The sequence below is a fragment of the Astatotilapia calliptera genome, chromosome 6 (genome assembly GCF_900246225.1).
Source record: "Astatotilapia calliptera chromosome 6, fAstCal1.2, whole genome shotgun sequence".
NCBI lineage: Eukaryota > Metazoa > Chordata > Actinopteri > Cichliformes > Cichlidae > Astatotilapia > Astatotilapia calliptera.
The window spans coordinates 15531750-15552025 of record NC_039307.1 but is presented as its reverse complement, the minus strand read 5'-3'; the positions used below and the strand labels follow the sequence as shown (position 1 = coordinate 15552025).

The 20276-nt window shown below is 39.7% G+C and overlaps 1 protein-coding gene across 2 annotated transcripts; it reads left to right on the top strand.

Annotated features, from left to right (window-relative positions):
* The first annotated feature begins 3 nt into the window (after positions 1 to 3).
* pik3r5 (phosphoinositide-3-kinase, regulatory subunit 5) lies at positions 4 to 20052 on the top strand. 2 transcript variants are annotated; one of them, XM_026170529.1, is made up of 19 exons: positions 4 to 324; positions 8240 to 8355; positions 10557 to 10672; positions 10793 to 10861; positions 11664 to 11802; positions 12503 to 12572; positions 13118 to 13292; positions 13973 to 14141; positions 14229 to 14297; positions 14494 to 14578; positions 14663 to 15356; positions 15547 to 15666; positions 15778 to 15909; positions 16081 to 16174; positions 16646 to 16722; positions 17157 to 17250; positions 17464 to 17546; positions 18077 to 18192; positions 18600 to 20052. In XM_026170529.1, the coding sequence occupies exons 2-19, from the start codon at positions 8256 to 8258 to the stop codon at positions 18748 to 18750; spliced, it is 2553 nt and encodes an 850-aa protein (XP_026026314.1). In that variant the 5' UTR covers positions 4 to 324; positions 8240 to 8255; the 3' UTR covers positions 18751 to 20052. The 2 variants fall into 2 exon arrangements, with proteins under 2 accessions (XP_026026314.1, XP_026026313.1); XM_026170528.1 differs by having other exon boundaries at positions 14494 to 15356.
* Positions 20053 to 20276: the final 224 nt, after the last annotated feature.

The window sequence follows — 20276 nt, the reverse complement described above, 5'->3', positions numbered from 1 at the left end:
CAGGTCTAGAAACACACGGATTACCACACAGTTCCACTTCCCAGCTCTACACTCTCAGCGGCAGCAGCAGCCGTCGTCATTGTGCTCACATGCGCCTCGCTCATACACTTCCTGTTTGCCGTGTTTGTGAGCCAGTTTTTGTATGTAAAGCGCAGAACGGCGTACGGCTCCGCTCTTTTTACCCAGGATGTGGGTTTGCCTATTAAATCGTGATGTGCGTGTTGAATGAATGGCAGCGACGCTGAACAGGAGACACCTTCCCTTGGATTTTTTGGACTTTTAAGACACGCACAGGGGCTATGGAGGCTGGCCAATAACCCACAGGTAAGACTGTGAAGAAGGAAATATTTTATTCTAAAGGCGACCAGCAGTGTTCCACTCGCAAATGGGTTAACTGTGTACAGATATGTTTGTGTTGAATTTCATGAACCTTTGATATATGACAACAGACTGTTTGTGTCACCTGTGCGCATCTACGTTTGCATCTAAGAGTCGACAGTTTATGACGCCGTCAAAGTGAAGCTGCTTCTGTCATTCATCTATTGTAATCTAGTTGTTCCTCATGTACGTGTGTTTTATGGCACCAGAGCTCGTTTCTCAGCAGTGTTAAAAACTGTTTTGTTTTCTGTCAGCATCAAACACTGATGGGAAACCTGTGATCTGACAGACCTCCACAGTCCTACCATTATGGTGACTTCTGCTTTTCTAGACTTTCTATGTGATTCATGCCTATAGTATTCAGTGAGGAAGTATAGAGATGCAGAAGCACGTGTTAGATGCCTGGATGGTGTCTAAAATATATGTTGTGATTTTTAGAAGGAGAAAAGTACTTGAAGCTAGTGGGACCAGGCGATCAGATGAAGGAAGAGTTGTGGGTCAGCACTTTAAGTTGCACCAATGAGCTGAAAGGTTTCCTGTCCTTGGGGTCATTTTGGTTGCCATGGAAGTCTATTGGAGTTTAACCAGGGATGCAAGCAAAGGATCCCGATTTACTCGAAGCTTCAGTTCAGGGTGAGAAGAAAGACCAAGTTTTTTTGATTGTCCACCCACAGAAATGCCACCAAGCAAACTGCTGAACTCGTGATACCTGTTACTGGGGAAAAAAAACAACAACCCTTTGCTGTTCACACATGGGTTACAAGTACAATACAATTAAAGGTCACTCGAGGAGCTTTTTGAATAAAGTGCCTAGTAATTTAGATACTTGTCACCAGTAATGTAATGATGTAGCTGCATTTGTCACACTGTGATTTTGAGTGATATTGAGAAGACAAAACAAAAATATAAGATAAAACTCACTTCAAAAAACAGAGAAGATTTTTAGACATTCTGCAACATCACTTTTCCATGTTTTGGGCTGAGATTTTGCTTTTTACGTTGCGTGGCCTCAAGCAGACCCAAGTGATGCATCTAATCATATCAGTTGTTTGCAGTTGATGAGACTTCCCACATTTTCCTTTGAAGCTATGAAAGGTTTTGTATAACTTCCTCTGCATATGCAGAAATGATCCCTGGTGATTGTCTTCGCAACCAGATTCACCAGAAATGATCTGCTGTGTTTTTAGGTCAGGATTGTGATCTTTGTAGGCGTTCTATTTGTGACTGGAGTCATGTTTCAGGCGTACGCATGATTTACCCACTACCCCATGTCACAATTTTCTCAAGAAAGTTAAAAAATGAAAAAGAACTACACGCTACTCCGTGCTTCCACCCCACCCATTAGATGATGACATATTTGTTCTGCACAACGGCAGGAAGGGATCATCTATTTTTCATAGAAATAGTCCAATTTCACAATCGAGTTGGAATACAATCACTCCTATGTTGAGAAATAATAACTGCTGGAGCAGCTCGCGGACCATTTGTTGTATCGAAGAACAAGATCAAGCCTGTTGATTTGTGGGTATGAGATTGTTGACCACAATTTCACATCTAGGAGGGTTGACTGCAGAATCCTACCGCTATGTGTTATTCGTCAAATTGTTTCCTGTTTGTCTCTTTAAGGCTTTGATATCAGTAAAATCTTCGTGCTCACCTTTACGACACATACTTAGAGGTCAACACCCCCGGGTGTGTAAACACATGCATCTGTTAGCATTCACTATACATATACTATATACTGTTGTATATAGTTAGAACACAGACAAACATTCCTATATACTGACTATGCTGCCTATATGCTGTTGTATATAGTATATATAGTTTTTGTTATTTTGTTTGTTTGCTCAGTCTTGTTTGCAGTGCTTCTACTGCCTCCTCTGAGTTTCATAATCTGATATTAAAGAACCTGATATTTGCATTAAAATTTTCATATGTTTATCAGTGTTTATTCAGGAAGTGAAAACCAAAGTTTACATAGAGTGACCAAACAGGCCCTTTGTTTTGCTGCTGTAATTAGCAGCACAACAGCATATGTGTGCATCTCGTTGCATTATTAGTATAAAAGCTGATGATTCTAAACAGCCGTGCACATGCACACAGAGCTGAAGAGCAAGTTCACCTTCATTATTTCCTAATGAGGTATTTTCTAGATGCTCTAAAGTAGGAAATACAGCATAATAGCATTAAACAAAAGCCACATCCACACAGTGTTACTTTTTGACCTGCTTAGCTTATATATAATGCCAAGTGGTCACCGGTAGAGGTTGTTTGGACTAAAGGGAAGCACTTAATTACAACAGAGCTTTGGAGTTGGACTGCTGTTATTTCCTAAAGCCATAAGAGGCAGGTTCACATCCACTAGGTCAGGGGAAGAGAGTAAGGTTGGATGTGAATATTGAAGTTGTGAAAGGGTTTGGGGCTGGGGTGAGGGTGATGGTGGGGTGTGTGACTGTCAATTAAAATGAGAGGCACGCATGTATTATGCACATATATACACAGAGATCTCGTCCCTGGTCTGTGGGAGTATATCTAAGAGTCTGATCACACCACAACAATAGAGAGGCACCTGCTTCCTCAGCGACGCAGGGAAGCTATCTTCCTGTTAGGAAGCATTCGGTAATGGGATCTGTGGGAGACATGGGAAGAGGTCCGTGAGGAGATGGAGGGAGAGGAAAAAGAGGACATTGTGAGAAAGAGAGGGACGCAGGCTGAGGTGAAACGTTGGATGCGCTGTGGGAAGTTTGATGAAAAACCCTACAAGAAGCACAAGTGAGAAATGGGCTTATAAAGGGAAGATAACCGGGTGGCGGGTGGCGGGGGGGGGGGGGGGGGGGGTGTTCACTCTACACAAAAACCAGTATGTAAGAACAATGTTAATGTCATCGTGACAAAATCAAAACCCAGAATTCATCCTTTGGATTTCATACAGAAGCTGTTTCTGTTTGGATCAGCTGTTGCTTGAATGGCCGGCTTTTCTCAGTGTGGAGCAGGCAGGTAAGCGAAAGGAAAAAGGAACTAAACATTTGTGGGTGGAATAGTGGTATAGTCTGGTGGTTTGGGGATGCTATTATTGACAGAGCGGGGAGTCTATCAGAGTCAAACATTGGCTAAAAGCTTAAAAGATATCTCTGTGAGAGATTACCATTTGGTTGTATGTTGATCTCCTGATGGTAGACAGAGCTATCAGTTAATGTTTTCCTAGTTTGTTTCTTCCTAGAATAGATTGCTTCATGCAGATGTTGAAGATCAAAACATGACACCATCCGTGTTTTTAGTGCATGAACCATGCTTATTTTTTATTTTTTAAGCTCTTTAAGGACTGTCTCTGTAACATAATGCTTACTTCGCTTTACGTTTTTGAAAACTAGCTCTAAACCATAGAAACACTGCTTGTTGTTGTCAGAATGTAAGCCATGAAAAAGTGGAAGTGACCTTGTTGACTCTTAGGGATGTACTGCATACATCCTCTTATGAAACACCACAAAGTCGCTGCATTTGCAACATGACTAGCAGGTCTATGTAAACAACTTCGATGACGCTTATGGTTGAATTTTGCTGCAAAAATCCCTGTAGTTGCATAAGCCCAGAAAATCCGCAACAATCTGGATGTGGTATATAGCTGTTTTTGCCGTATTTCTATTATAGTGTTTATGATTTCCACTGACAGGTTAATAGTTCAGCAGACACCCTCGCTGTTTTTAAGATTAATAATAGCTGGATGTACATCTTACATTGCAAAAGGGTGTGTGATGGCAGCTTCCTAAAATATATCTGACTTTTCTTTGAGAAGAATACCAAACAAAAGCTTAATCATCCATGTTTGGTAAAAGAGTACTGAATAAGTAACATAGAGGGACTATACCAGTTGGTTCTTTCATATGTAACACTTTCACTGCATCATACAGTGCTATCATCTCTTTTATTACCTTTACGTGTCCTCATTGAACGCCACGTTGGATGTAAGAGTCATTACAACTTTAATTTATTAGTTCCTTCCACATCAACTGGGCTCATATCCAGCTCTGTCCAGCCCTGACAATTACCGGAGCACTCAATACAAGGATCCAACGCACACGGCTCTGTAGTCCTGCTCAGTGCCGCTGGAACACTTTTAGAGACAATACATCTCTGGGGAGGAGGGACGGCTGAGAAAAGTGCTGCATGGTGGTTTTGTTTATGCCTAGAGCTGAAGGTATTGTTATTGAATGGTAACTTTAGGAAAGTGGAGTGCTGTGGGATAATTGAGTTTCATTCATCTGGCCTCCTGAACTTGGGATTTGCATGAACTTCCTGACCCGTGCCTATGGCAAGGTTGGAAGTTTGGATGTCAGTGCTGTGCATCTGTACTTAAGCACGAGTTGTGAGTAAAAATAAGGACAATTGTTTGGGGAAACAATAGCGCACATTTTCCTAAAGGTGTTTTGTGCTGTGCTGTGTTGTCAATGTCCACAGCACTGTTCCCTATGAGTTGTTGTGGCTCATAGGGAACAGTCTGACATTTTGAGAAATATCCTTGTTAACTTGCTTGTTAGATGATGATCAACTATTGTTCTGGTTCATAGGTTAATATAAAAGTCACTTAAATACAAATTTACAGTTGGTATCTAAATGTTTTAGCTCATTATGGAGACTGGAAACAGGAAGTGCACTTTCCTTGGTTCTTTCCAAAGATAAAAAACTGCCAAATAGTATCATCTTGTTTAGCTAATCCAAGAAAAAGAGAGGCGTAAAAGCAAGCTGTTTGTTCCGTATCTTCCATAAGGTCATTATAGACATTTATCATTATGACGTCTTTCTTCAACAGATATTATTTTTTTTACACATCTTTTGTGGACACATACAAGCATGTGATTCAGTCTGTGTTAATCCAAGTTAACCAGCTGCTGCCCGTCTAACTCTGGCCAAGAAACAAGCACATTCCCAAATGCCAGCCTGCTCTCAAGCATACAGACTGTTGGTGGCCAGGGTTGTGTTTAGGCTGTGGGGACTTAAATCTAGTTTCACAAACACTAACAAACTTTCCCTTCCTGGGCAATGTCTTAAGTACTTGAATTGCAGACATGTTTTACTGTTACTCTAGAGTGGGGTTACTAATAGACTAACTAGCATTTGATACATGTCAGAAAAAATCTCCAGGTAATCAGTGTAACTCAACTTCCTGTCCTCTGAAGTCAAGGATAAACAGTTATGTGCTTATGTGTGTCAGTGTGTGTCAGTTAGAGTTATTAGGCGTGTAGGTGTATAAAGATCAAGTGAGTAATTTGGTAACACCGTTCATCTGTCAGCCAGCATGTATTTCTAGCTTTCATCTGAAGTGGGGAATTTGTGAACCTGTCAGGGGAAATTTTGAGGAGATATAATCAGACACACAGCTTGATGTCATTACTCATTTCTGGTCCTGGTCTACCATCACTCCATAACCATTCTTGTTGAAGATTACACTGACTAAAAAAAATGTGAATGTGAAATCAGTGTGGAAAAAAAGCCATTACTACTAAATGAAAGTTATTTTTTTTCTTGGTACTGTTGACACCGGTGATGTTTCTGTACACAGCATGCTGATAGTTTTTTTTAAACTTTGGCACATTCAGATTTCACTTAAAGGAATAAAATAACTCTTGAAGGACAAACTCGATTAAGCTGTTGAGCGTTTCTGTCGGGGGGAGGTAGAAGATCTGATTGGTTGCTCTGTTTCTAAAATTGTAAATCTTCTAAAAGCACTGTCGCCTTCATTTTAATTTTAATTTAATTTTTGTTTTTACAGAAGTATTTGTTCTGCTTCTTATATTTGGATGTTTCCTCATGCTTGCACATGCATTTATTGCATTTCCAAATTCTTAAGTGAGTCAGGAGAAACGTATTGAGGAGATACGTAATGCATTATCAGCAAGCTTATTTCTGACCATGTTAAACAATCTTTTTCCAACATTAACTATGGAAAACGCGCCTGTTCTATGTGTACATGCATTAACAAGTTAGAAGCTGTTTATTGGTTTCAATAATACATTTAGGCCCCAAATTATTGAATATGTTAACCCTAAAACTAGAGTATTGCACATGAAAATGTCTCTCATGCCTCTCTCGTCAATGCAACCGATACAGAGCTACTTTTATATATTAATTAACTAGTTGCGTATGCTTCTGGAGCTCGAACTCATTGTCCAGCCAGCCAACTTTAAGCTTGTTTACATCCTCTTTTAATAGATCGTAGGTTAGTTTCCTCTTCCCATTACAGAGGCTGGTCATGTGTGAGTTTGCTCATGCAGATTATTTGGGAAAAACATGTAAAAATGCATATTCAGCAAGAAATGCTGATGTTTCCCCCAAAATGTTCAAAAAGCTGTTGTCTAACCTGGATGTGAAAACCATCTGTGTAATACAACATATCACACAGCTGGGGTCATCATTGCATCTAATGGGGTCATTACATGCAATTAGGTCATGGTAACATTGTGTAGCTGGACTCTGTTATGGGAAGTCTGGAAAAATCTAAGAATAATTAGATTCATACCATGCCATGGTGAGTTGGATGCAACTAAGGGTGCTTGAAAACCCATGGTTTTCCTGACAAATTATGAGAGAGTGCACTTTTTGTTGTATCGAAAGCAACAGGCTTCTTTGAAAATGGTTTCTGTGGCTATTCCTAATAAGAGTACAAGCTGGCCCACACAGAAACACCTGTTTAATTTGAACTGAAAGGCTAGATCGGGAAATTTTATAGTTGCCCGTGAAAAGAGATGTTCACTTTACCGTTTTCAAACCTATGAACTACTTTCTTCTTTATAAACTGTTTGGTTAGCGGTTAGGTCCAGTTTTCAGCTCTGAAATTGTGTCGTTAACCTTCTGCCACCACAAATGTTGTTCTTCTACATATAAAAACATCCAAGAATTACAAGTGACTACTCAGCCCATTTTAATTTGACTGGCGGACGCCTGTGTTTTTCCTTACGCATATGTCTTATGAGATGTGTTCATAACAGAACTGAAACAGCTTGCCACACCTGGGTTGTCCTCAGTTGCTGCATGAAAAACAGCCAAACGCGCTGATAAACTGAAAGTTTTAAAAAAAAAGTGAAGTTCAGTACATCCTCATGAGTCAGTGGTAAAATATGACGCACATTTTTGTCATACAGGAATTCTATAACAAGCTCTTCCTCGCCATATCTCTCTCATTTATAGGATTGCAGTGTGTGTGTGTGTGTGTGTGTGTGTGTGTGTGTGTGTGTGTGTGTGTGTGTGTGTGTGTGTTAATTTTAAAATCACTTCGGGCTGGGGGGTTTTCTTTTATCCTGTTAAAAATGGTGAAAATTGTTTGCTTTCCAGTTTGTTTTCCTTTAAAATTTTCTCAGTCAAAGCTTGTTGAGCAATATGTAATGTCTTAAATCCAGAAATTCCCATCCTTGTACAATGTAACTGCTGAATACACTATAACTGAAGCAGGTCTGCTTAAAACCGTTGTATTAAAGTGGTCACAGATCCATTTAAGTCTTTAGATAAATATGGCTGCTTTGAGGCAGCGGAGGTTTCTGTCAAATGTGTTTAGGACATTTCAGGAACTATAGCAACAAAACAGTGACACAAATAGCCCTGTGTCTGTTTTCCTTACCACTTAGATTATGGTTTGTGTATCTTCTTCTGACTGATTTTCATACTTGCCGAGTGAACTGCCTTCATGCAAAGTAAATGCGATAACACAACACACTGTTGAGGAAAAGAGAGGAGCATGTGTGTACGTTTGCATGGGAACATTATGCATGAATGTATTTGAAGATAATCTTCCACAGAAGACATTAAAGGGCATTGAGATGCTTATCATATTTCGGTGCTTAATAATCATCTCTCTCCTGCCTCTTTCCAGAACCTGAGTGGTGAATATGCAGCACACCTCTTGTACAGAGGACCGGATCCAGCATGCTCTGGATAGGTGTCTGGATGGACTGCGGCAAAGTCCCACAGCAGCACATCACTGGAACGGTAAGATCCTGCAGTTTTACCAAGGACTTATAGGATCACCGCTAAGATCTGGTTATAAAAGAAGGTTATAATCAGACAGCTGATCCTGTGAAGCCTTAAAAAGCTTTTCTTGGACAAACGCCATCCTCTGAATTTTACAACACCATTTTTTTAATGTGCATCTTTTTAGAGATGTACAGAGCAAATGCTTGGTTGTGCTCCTATCTGCCATGGCAATATAATCACATCATTTGTTTTTGTTAGTGTCGTCACTGCACCAAATATCTTTTAATCTTTATTATTTTTATTCTGAGATAAAGCCACGAGGAGCCTGATTCAGAGTTTCATACACAGAGTCTGAACTCTGTGTGCACAGATATAATTGTTACATTTGTTATATGGAGTTATATTGGTCGCAGCTCATTCTGTCTCTCACTTCACCTCCTTGTATTGTGACTTGTATTGGTTCACTGGCATAGTTTACTGGGACAAAATGTGTGGCTAAGCCATCGTAAATGTCAATAGTTCTGACTAACTAAATCGTATCACGGCATTAACCATGGCTCTTGTTAATATGTTTGTTGTAAGTTTTGTAATTTTATCTGCTTACAGCAGGTTTTTCAGTCTAAAGTGCCATACAATGAACAGAAATCGTTCATTACAGGCGTTCATTTAGAGTGTGGGGTCAAAATTCTGTTTCTAGGAAGGTAAAGGCACCACATTTTCTCAGAAGTATCAACCTCTAGCAAGCACATTTGGACATGTGTAACATGTGGTGTTGACAGAAAAAGTTGTTTGTTCACGAGCTCTTAACACAGGGACTGTGCGCGACATACGCTCAGAAGAGTCTGAGCTGCTTGTTGATGACACTGTTGCTGAAAGATCATTGGTGGAGCACACTATTGGGTGTTGAAGGAAGTTGTGTGAATAGACAGCTGGGAGGAAGTGGTGGTACAGACCGCAGCGTGTGTGTGAGGCATCAGAAGCAGGAGGTACTGTGATGCAGAGTATAAAAACAGGGCGGAAGATCAAACTGGCATCGGCCTCCGCACGTCAACCAGTGTCAGATAGAATGACGCATACCTGTGCAAACTGATCGGTGGTGATGATGTGATTTTGGCATTTAAAACGTGACCTGAAGGTCTTAGTTTGGCGTTCTCGTTTCATCATTCGTTTTTTCCAATTCAGAGCTTTTATTTTTATTTTTGAAATGCATTGACCGGATAAACTTCCAGGGATATGTAATGTGCTACATTCACGTAAACGTCCACATGTTGAGCACAAGCCGTCTACTGAAGCACTGATGTATTACATTCTGGATCTTAACAGGATCATTCAAAACAGGCAGCTGTATTCCCATAACCAGCAATATTAAAAAAGACTAGAGCTCCCAAGCGGTTAGGTGTGATCATGATGCAAATAGCGCACTGCTTTTTAGAGATGTTAGGTAGCGCACTTGGATGCAAAGGCCTGTTTATAGGACGGCATTTGTGTTTGACTGCTAAAGCTTTAATTCCTTAGATTGATGTGCAATCTAAGTCACGGAGATCGAGGGATCATATCAAAATAACATGCTTGTGAGGAGTCAGGTGTCATTTTCAGTTGTTTTTGTGACTGTGATACACCACACTCAAAAAAACAGATCGGTGTGGTTTGAAATACTGTATTCACAGATCTACTTTGTTGTTTTTAATTCAGGTTTCTGTTTCACACTGTAACAGAAAATAGTAAAACATTATTATGTATACCAAAAGCTTTATATTGAGACTTTTGATAAAAAGTTAATTGATTATCTGGGACTTGCCAACTGCACTTTTACCAAATTACCCTTTGTGAATAACCTAGTGCAAAATAAATCTTTCAAACTGAGATCTTATCTTGTTTTTATTTTATTTTTTTCTAACAACAGGAAATCCATCCTGTCGTATTTGTACATACGCAAACATCCTTAGTGAAACAGTGAACAAAAGGTGATAATACACACCTATGATACGCACCAGAAGTGACAGCTTGAGACTTCAAAAAGCTGTTGGGTGTTTTTTGCAAACCAGTGTCAGAGCCTAGCACAATATTGTCCAGTGCCTTGTTTCATTACCACTATGGGGTACGTTTGATGGCTACTAAAAATATGTAGAAAATTAGAATCGTAGCATTAGATATTAAATATGTGAGAATGTCAAGCATATATGTTGTTTATAGCTGTAAAAACGCATGTATTGCAGTGCTGATGTGCTCAGTGGGACAGTCAATGAACCGATGGAGCCTGGAGGAGCTGGTGAAGAGAGATCCGGACAACTTCATCATCCTTTTACAGCAGATCATCAGGAAGACCCGAGAGGTGAGAGGTCAAGGAGAAAAGATGTATTAATCATTGATGAATGAATGCTATAATAATCAAAAGTCTACATTAACTAATCCTTACTCGCTTTATGTTGTGTTCATCTGTTCGTGCGATCAGGTTCAGGAGCAGTGTCAGTATGAGCTGGTGGCTCCTCTCGCTATCATGTTCTCCTCCACGCTGTTGCAGGTACAGCTTGTCTAAAAACAGATGTTATCAAAATATGTGACCTTTCTTCACCTCTCAGTAGCATTCAGAGTGTTCCAAGATGGTATGAGCTTTCTCCATCTTAAAGTTCAGTTAGTTTCTCAATTCAATCCCCTGTGACGTATGTTCAAGCAGTTACAGGATAATTACATAATACTAGAAACCGTAACAATGAAAGATGTGAAAGGAAGCCTTTTCATCATGCAGAAATCATGCCTACAGAAAACCTTTGATTTATCCGTTTATTCTTTCTTGCTAAATATTTTATTTTACATATATTTTTGTAATATACAACAAATGAACAACCATAGTATGACCCAAACATGACAATAAGATATGTAATACATTTCATTTCCTGAAAAAAGAGCAGAACTGAAAAGAACAGTTTTGTATTGCTTTGTGTTTCCACCTCTTATGAACTAATACATCCCACTTAATGGACCAAATGGCTCCAATTAAAAGCATTCTCTGATCCCTCTGGATCAAATTATGATTGTTGATCAGCCAGTTGCTCCAAAAGAAAATGGTCTTTCCGTATTGGATCAGTTAGGCACAGTTATTCACTATATAAATAACAAGTTATTTAAATAATTCATCGAGGTTTTATATAAAACAGAGTAATAGTTTGAGTTATGCTTCAAAGCTTCTAGATTGTAGAAGTAGAACTGAATTATGAACAATTATGATAATCGTAGTTTCAGTATGTTGTTGGTCTTCTGAGATGGATCTTGCGGTCTACAGAGCTCCTGTAGAGTAAAAACATCTTTTTGTGCTTTGGTCTTAGACACCGTACTGCACTGATAACACAGACCTGCTGGAGGAAGCCATGGATGTGTTTTGCCATTTCCTCACATGGCCTGAACCCTACTGCAGTGTGTGTAAAAAGCTTCTCTCCACAATACAGCTAGAAATGAAGGCCCCAGGTAAATATGGAGAATGTTGTTTATTTTTTGTGGTCCTTCTCTTCTTTATGTGTCTGTTTAATTCACACATCTTTGCCCTCTTAGACATACTATGCTTAATTTACCTCTTGCTTATCCACCTGTTGTAACTGTACTCCCCCTAGTGATAAGTCAAAGAAATGCATTTAGGATAACGCTTGGGGGGGAAAAAGAGCTCTGCTTGTAGCGTGTACACCTGACAGAGGCAGGATGATGACGTGGTTTCAGGTTTAAGAGAAACTTCTTCATTCTAACTGGATATTGTTTGAAAACGGATGTAGTATCAGCATTTACAGAAAGCAGAAACCACAAATGAGTGAGGAAATTCAGCTGAATGGTCAGGTATTTCAAAAGATTAAAAAAACAAAACAACAAAAGACGACTTAATGATTTGTGAATGAGTGTTAGCTGGTGTAGTGTTTTGGTGTGTATTTGTTGTTCGGATAAGGTCACAACCAGAGGTACCCATACCTCATTTATTCATTTCAGTTGACTTTAACCGTCCCGTGAGCAGCATTGGCTAATTTTAATGATTAACAATATTAACACTTCAATAATTTATTAGTAATTAGGTCATCAGTTACCCTTCATCTGCCTCTAGTTATTCCACCACAACATTTAATGTAGTCATGCTTTTTTTTTTGGTGTCAATTCAAATGTTTGTGTTCTGTTTTCCAAACAGGAATTTCCTTTCAGAGACTGGTGAGGGACGAGCAGGGCTTGAACACATCCATCCAGTGCTCAAAAACCATGTAAGGCTTCCCTATGTCACTGCTCACTACGTTAAAGACTATAAAAATATAGAATATGCATGTAAGCATGTGCCTATGTAGAAAGAAATAGCATATACAGAAAAAAAAATTAGCCACAACTAGTCCAAGTGCTGGTGATATTTGATATCTGCATTTGCAAAGGTCCTATGCTGCATAAGCACACTGTGCTTTCTCTACCTTTGAAGCACTGCATGCAGAGGATGGTGTATGCTTAGTTCACTTTGGTGTGTTAACTTTGCACCTTCTGCTTTCTTGTGAAAAAGTTGCACAGCCATTCGTGCTGCATTTATCCGATCCCACGTGTAAAGTAACAACAAAAATAAACTACAGGTGCCATACTTAATGACACCATGTGTGATGTGTCATCTCAGTACTTTGAAAATCCCTTTCCATCCCCTTTTCTACCCACCAAACCTCATCATGACCATAGCATCCTGTTTGCATCGTGTCCTGCATACAGTGTATAGGTTGTGTACATTGTGTACAAGTCAAGGTTTTACTCTAACACTCCGTGTTGCTGACAGGACTGTGTTGCTGATGAACCCCAGTGAAGTTCCTGCTGACTTTGTTTCAGTGGCTGAGCAGCTCAGCTGCGTTCAGCACTCACAGAGAGAAACCTACATCACTTTGATTAAACACGCCTTCCAGTCCACACTAGGCACCAAGTACCCTCTGCACAGCATTCACAGAGCTCTGCAGGTAAGTGTGCTAAATGTACTGTTCTGCAAATATTGATTGTAAAAAGCTAGGAAACTTTGTGGTGTAGTACAAAACACACATTTTGTTATAGTTGGGTTGTTTTTTTTATTCTCATACAAGCTAAATAATCACATTGTTTCATTGTAACTAAATTCATTTCTTTTAGTAAGATATTTCATTCATTTTTAACCCACAGCTAATGGGAGAAAGTATTTTTTAGTGTACTCTAAACCTAACCTGAATGAATATGTTAATCTACCATTAACCATCTTTACTTTGAATTTCTGACATTACATTTGTTATATAAAGCTACAAAGACTTAAGTACATGCCTTTTTAATAGGTTTTGATGGTTAGATAAATGTAGTTTTTATCTTGGCTTTCCCCGCTGGCAGGAACAAAGATGTTCGTTGCTAAACTGAACTGAATAAAAGGGGAAAAGACTCTAGCGTACGTACGATATCGTCGTAAGGAGTTGCTTGTCAGTAGTTTTATGTTTGAAGAATGTTTTCAGGATGTGAGATATTTGCTTTGTAGTTCCAGCCCAAGATTTAAACTCTGAGATGGTTACTGTAGTTTGGAAATCTATAAATATTTATTAAAGGAAAATGTTATGACATCACATGGTCAAAACCTGTACTGTCCAATATGAGATTAATATGAGACCATGACTTTTTGCAGGAAAAACCTGTGAATGAGCTGGAGGAGATCTACTCCTTGGTAAGCAATGCCTTAGAGGCAGCTGCTACCATGAGTGAACCACTGAAGGGGCGGAGTCATGTCATCCAGGGACTGGAGAAACTCAGGGAGAAGATAAAGATCCCTGCTTCCAATGGAAGGAAGTCTGATGGTAAGGCTGGTTTTGGTAACTGGGGGGTTGGAGGTTGGAAGTGTGTTACATGGCACTAATCCGACTGTTATTTTGCCCTTCTCTTAGGAATGTTGCAGACGCTACCCCTGCCCACAGCCAAATGTTACATGTTTAACTGGGAAAAAGATAACTTTGGTAATAAACTCAACTTGTATTTATTTGTACTTCATATTTGGGAATAAACTTTTTCCTATTAGCTGACAGAGAATTTGTAAATCAATCTCTTAAGGATAGTTTTTCCTGGATCTTTCAGCAGGTGTTTTTCTCTCTGTTTTGATAGCTAAATTTAAATATTATTTTCTAAGTAAGATTTATATCCTGTTTCCTGCAGATGTTCTGAACACCCTTTTGGAGCATGAAACTGGCTACCTGTCCACTAATGAGCAGGAAGAAGAGGGTGATATTGATGACGAGAGGTATGTGACAGAAATTGATGTGGAAGAAGACAAAGACGAGGAGGAGCATGGTGTTGAACCTTCTGCAATATCTATCATCCCTAGTGACTACCGCAACAGCCATCGTGCCTCTACCTTCTCCACGATCTCCTCCACATCCAAAGACTCCATGTTCTCCACCTTGTCTGTAGCCTCAGAATCGTACGCTCCCTCCCTTCTTTCTATCACCTCTGGAGCTGATAGTGACTACTTTGAAGATCCTGATGACTACATTTGCTCCTCTCCTGTCGCTGAAAAATGTTCGCCAAGGTCAACAAAAAGTTCAGCTCGACTAAGCCAACACTTCTACCGGCTTTTCATCAAACCCAAGAGCCCCCTTTCCCGGGCCAAAAGTTTAGGAAACACTGAATCGAAAGACCTTTTTGTGGTGCGAGAGAAGCGTTCCAACTCCCTGCCACAGCAGGTCAGATTACATATTCCTGAACCCTCACTCCAGCCACAAAGTCAAACCCTTAAACATGTCTGCTTCCGAAGGAGGCCTATTCTTAGCAGTGATGAAGACATTAAGAATATTACGCTGAGGGTGGTGGTATTTGGTGCTGATCATGTAGCGGGGAAGGTGGCCCGAGCATACAATGACCTCAGGAGAAAGGAGACTGCATGTCCGCGTCTCAGCAGGGCTTTCAATCTTCAGTTCTACTTTGTGCCAGTGAAGAAAGACTCTGCAGTAATAGCAGCTCGGAGAGGTTCTAGTCCTTTAATTCAACCTGGAGCTTCAAAGGGAACAACCCTGTGTAACGTAAGTGCAAGAACACCACCACCAATATCAAATACAAGGCACAAGGTCTGCTTTAGACTAAGCTACCTGAGGCGTAGAGCAAAGAAAACATAATTTCAAGATGACTACAGAATGATTATTTGTGATTTTTTTTTGAACAGAAAGACAAAATGTCCATAAAGGTAAATGTATGACACTTTTGCTCATGCAGGACCACATGGGCATAGGGGACAGTACTAATGACATTGCCCATCTCCTTGGTATGCTGGATCCTTGGTACGAAAGAAACACCCTCAGCCTGCTTAACTTACCAGCCAACATCGTCTGCCAGGTATAACTGTAGTATAACTTTTCCACCACCAAGCCAAAGCTATCCTAAAGTCTGTTATTCCTGTTTATCCAACAAAGAATTTCACCATGTATCATAAACTCTTTGCTGCAGCAAACCTCAAAAACAGAGTCCGAGTCCTACGATAGCTCATATGAGCAGCGTCTACCCATCCTGGCCGACTTGGTCCTGTACTATTGCCGCTATGCTGCTCGGCCAACTCTAATCCAGCTCTATCAGGCTGAGGTTGGTTACACGTTAACACTTAAAATGCTTTTTTGGGGCTTTTTGTTCCCCTTTCTTGCAACTTCATTCACAAGTTTTTTTTTTAGTATCAGAGAATGGCACTCTGCCACTCATTAACAACAAAACACAGTTTCATATTCAGTGAATAACGGAGGAACTTTGGTCTTGTAGCTGACGTTAGCTTGTGGAGAGCGGAGGACTGAGGTGTTCGTCCACTCCCTGGAGTTGGGTCACGCCGCAGGAACGCGAGCCATCAAGGCCATGGGTAAGTCAGACGCATGCATCAAACATTTGCATTTATACATAGCCTAGCAGCCACATTTCCTTACAGTGACATGGATTATCATTTATTATGAGGCTGAGACTACTAAATTTATAGTAGGGAAACAACTGCTTTTTTTTTCTTTTTTTTTTACATCATGATTCACTTCTACTTTTCAAGTTTCACTTGTCAACACTACTTGCACTTCTGATTTTTAATTTCTTTGGAGAAGTTAAAGTTTAGGGAAATGTTTTTATGTCCTCTATCTGTTAGTTACTGTGCAAATGACCTACCCTTTGTTTCCATTATGTAAAAACTTATGACAACAGTGGCTAAACTACACAAATGTCTTTTTTTCCACACCAGGAAGTACATTTAAAAATATTTTGTAGACATATTGTTTTGTAGCCCTTTTAAGTACCGTGGATTAACAGTTTATGTGTGTACGTGTGCTTTTCTTTTTTTTTTCTGTAGGTGCTGCCAGTAAACGTTTTGGCATTGATGGTGACCGAGAAGCAGTCCCTCTAACTTTGGAAGTTGTGTACAACAAGGTAGGATGGCGTTTGGGTTGTATCCCTAATTAAAATTTGTTTCATAAAGCTGTGTTATAAACAAATTTTATTTGTAATTATGACATCTTATCAGGAGAAAAACAAACAAACACTTTAGTGCAGTTTTCCACCGCCTTAAGAACTGGTTTAAGTTATATGGTCGCTTCTTGAGTCACAGGAGATGACGCATCAAACTTCTGTGACAAAGCACAAAGACTTGCACAAAGGTTTGGTCTTTGTGGTCATGTGGTCTGAACCATTAGAAATTGGTAAAAGTGACATCTCTTTGTCTTTCAAAATCGACACAGTCGTCTGGAAGCAGTCATGATCATATCTGTTTTTCTCATCTCCCAAAACTGGAGTGCTTTGGGTTTTTTTTTTTTTTTGTTTAAATAAAAGAGCCGTAATCTTACCCTACTTTTCCTCTCATTCAGGTTGTTATTAGCGGCAGAAGTCAGTGGAAGCGAGAAACCAAAGTTTGTACTTCAGTAAACTTAATCAAAGCATGCAAGAATCCTGAGGAGCTAGGTATGTAACTCTTTGTGTTTACCATTAAAAGTTATGTCTGTTCACAATTTCATTTCAGGGAAACACATTCCATTCTTCACTGTCAATTCGAATCATTCACTTTCTTATTCCCGTATTACTCAAGCTAGTTTTCTAATCGAAACCCTTTCTCAAGGTGAAAATGAACAAAATGTGCAAGTGTATTCTTAATTGACCTAAAATGATGTCTATCAGACTCAAAGATGGAGTGCCTGCAGCTGACAATGACTGAAGTCCTGAAGAGACAGAATGGGAAATGCAAAAAGGGCTACAACCAGGTGAGCAATACGTGATATCAGTCTGCCTTGGTGGTTTGTGGTTATGAAAGTGCAGCACCAATCTACTTTCGCAAACAGCTTTGCAGCACAGCCATCACTGAAGATGGAGTCCTCGATACACACTCGATTTCATCTCAAAATCTCGACTGAATATCTAGTCACACACGCAAGCATGTATGGGAACCGTTTACTGTCTGACACCGTGATGGAACAGAAAGCCACAACACACAAACAAGAACACAATTCTTTTGCTGGTGTGTGCTTTGGCAGTAGTATTGTTTTGCAGCACTGTATGCTGGTGTGTTAACCTAGTTTGGGTTTGGAGCGTTTATTTATAAGAGTTTTTAACCTCATCAGCAAAATGTAGACCTGATTAAATGATTGAACCCATCTGAGTTGTTTTCAATGCAGCTCGGTCGAGGTGTGAAAGTCGTGCGTGTTGTTTAAAAATGATTCCTTTTCGTGAAGTCTTGTTGGTTTTTGGTAAAATGTCTGTTCGTGACAATTTGCTCCGCTTATCACCTTTGCAGCAACTGACTGTGACTGAGGTGAAGGTGGACAAGGTGCAGGTCAGCGGTGTTGAAAACACAACTTTTGCTGTGTGCCTGGACCAGGATGAGAAGAAGATACTACAGAGTGTCACCAGGTTTGGAATGAAAATAAACACGTGCACCCAAATGAAAAGAAACCGGAAAGAAGCTATATGTGATGGTAGCTAATTGAGACAGGTTGTTTCACATCTACGTGGTCTACATGGTAACACAACCATACGTTAAGACACAGCTTTTTCTTTTCTTTTCTTTTTTTTTTGGGGGGGGGGGGTGTTTAGAAGAAACATTTGTCAGAAAAAAATAGTTTAGAATCACAAAGACATACAAATTAGATTTTAGCTCTTGATTTGTTCTCGGAGCAGTTTCTCTCTCTCAGCTGCGTCACCATGGCCCTCTTTCCTCTCAGGAAACGTACACAGAAATGACAAAACCCACTTACAGTACACAGTCCTTGCAAATGTTTGTTTTTCTCTAACCATATATCTCCTTCTTTGTCATCCAGGTGTGAAATATCAGTGTGCTACAAACCTGACAGCTCCACTGACTGGAGGCTACGAAAATTCCAGGCCTCTGCTCAAATCCAGCCACTCCACCCGACCTTCTGCTCCCTCCTCTGCCTGCCCATAGTCACTTTTAGTGGGGCTCTTCCCTGAGACTGCCGACCACTGATCTGGGAAAGATGCTCTGCACTGTTGTGCATATTCTGTGAAACTAGAGACTAACTAAAGAGGATATTTTAATATTTTTTGCTAATTTTTATGAAGTACTTGGACAGATTCACATGATGGTGCCTTCGACCTGCAGTGGGGTGCAACATTTGGAAACATAAAAACAGGGATAGTAACAAAAGTCACCTGATTATTTTATGTTATTTTTTTATATATATTTACACATACCAGAAGACCCAGGCAACCAAGAGACCGAGTTGATTGTGTGTTGTTTTCTTTGTACACAGCAGTCATTCTGTGTAATTAGGGAACACTTTGGGTTTCATTCATCAAGTTTCACTTCCTCTTTCTGCACTGACAGACAAACATGACTCCACCCACAGTCACATTAAAATATCCTCTGGGTAAACAGGGTGAATCTAGAGAGTCTTGGGTGAAAGGATACACAAACTAGCAACACCACATGCTGTGCTACCAGGCTCCTGGTGAGGGAGATGTTAAGACTGTGGTATATTGGAGTCAAAGTTTACCAACTTTTCTCTCTGGAAATCCATGTGGAGGTGTCTATTGGGGGTTATAATCAGATTAGGTGACAATATCTGAGAATGCACACTATTAGAGAATATGTAAATATTATTTTTGTAAATATTCTGCCGTGTACTATAACTTGAAAATCACATCATCATTTTTATGCCTGTTATACACAGTTATAACATTTCTCCTAAGGAGTTACACTGTACTGTTTTAACTGAAATTATAAGTATGACCAGCAGAGGGCCCCAGTGACTTTTTTATTTGACTTCACTTGAAGTACAGTGTACTTGGAATAAAGTGTCTTTGTAATTACTGTAACATATTTTATGAACGAAATGTTTTTGATTTTGTTTTTAAATAAGGACACCAGTAGGGGAAAAGGTGTTTAAAAATAGATTTGGATGTACACTTCCTGCATGAAAAGGAACTGATTCATTGCACTTTACACTCAGTAATCTGTGCAATTAAAATGTTATTGTTTTGTTAGTGTAAAGGGATAATATCCTGATGACTTGACTGACACTGAAATTGAAGCACTGCAGATTGGTATAATTAAATGACATGACAATCGAGCGAACAGGCGGTTAAATTAGGTACTTTTTGTGTTTAAATGTCAGATAAATGCATGACACCAGTGCCCTCCATCTACATGTGTCCTCTGATGAAAGTGTGATATTTCTTTCTGTAAATTATATTTGTCTATCTATGAAACATCTTCAATTCAGAGATCATTAAAATATGTATATGTCTGCAGAGTAAGTCGACTCAATTTATAGGCTACGTTTACAACATGAATGAACAGTGAATGAACAGAGCAACGTCGGACTGCTCTGAAACTGTAAGTGTTTCATATTATACTGCATGCCACGTCTGAGGTAAAAATGAATACCCTCTGAAATGCAGCGACACCCGTGCGGTCATCTGTAAGTAAAGATATGCACCTTCACACATATATCTTTATATAGAGACATGCATGT

Bases quoted from the DNA above. Each gene is read 5' to 3' on its own strand.
- pik3r5 (XM_026170528.1), top strand. From the start codon at position 8,256: ATGCAGCACACCTCTTGTACAGAGGACCGGATCCAGCATGCTCTGGAT. The intron at 8,356-10,556 runs GTAAGATCCTGC...CATGTATTGCAG, and splicing joins AGCAGCACATCACTGGAACG to TGCTGATGTGCTCAGTGGGA. The intron at 18,193-18,599 runs GTTTGGAATGAA...TTTGTCATCCAG, and splicing joins ATACTACAGAGTGTCACCAG to GTGTGAAATATCAGTGTGCT.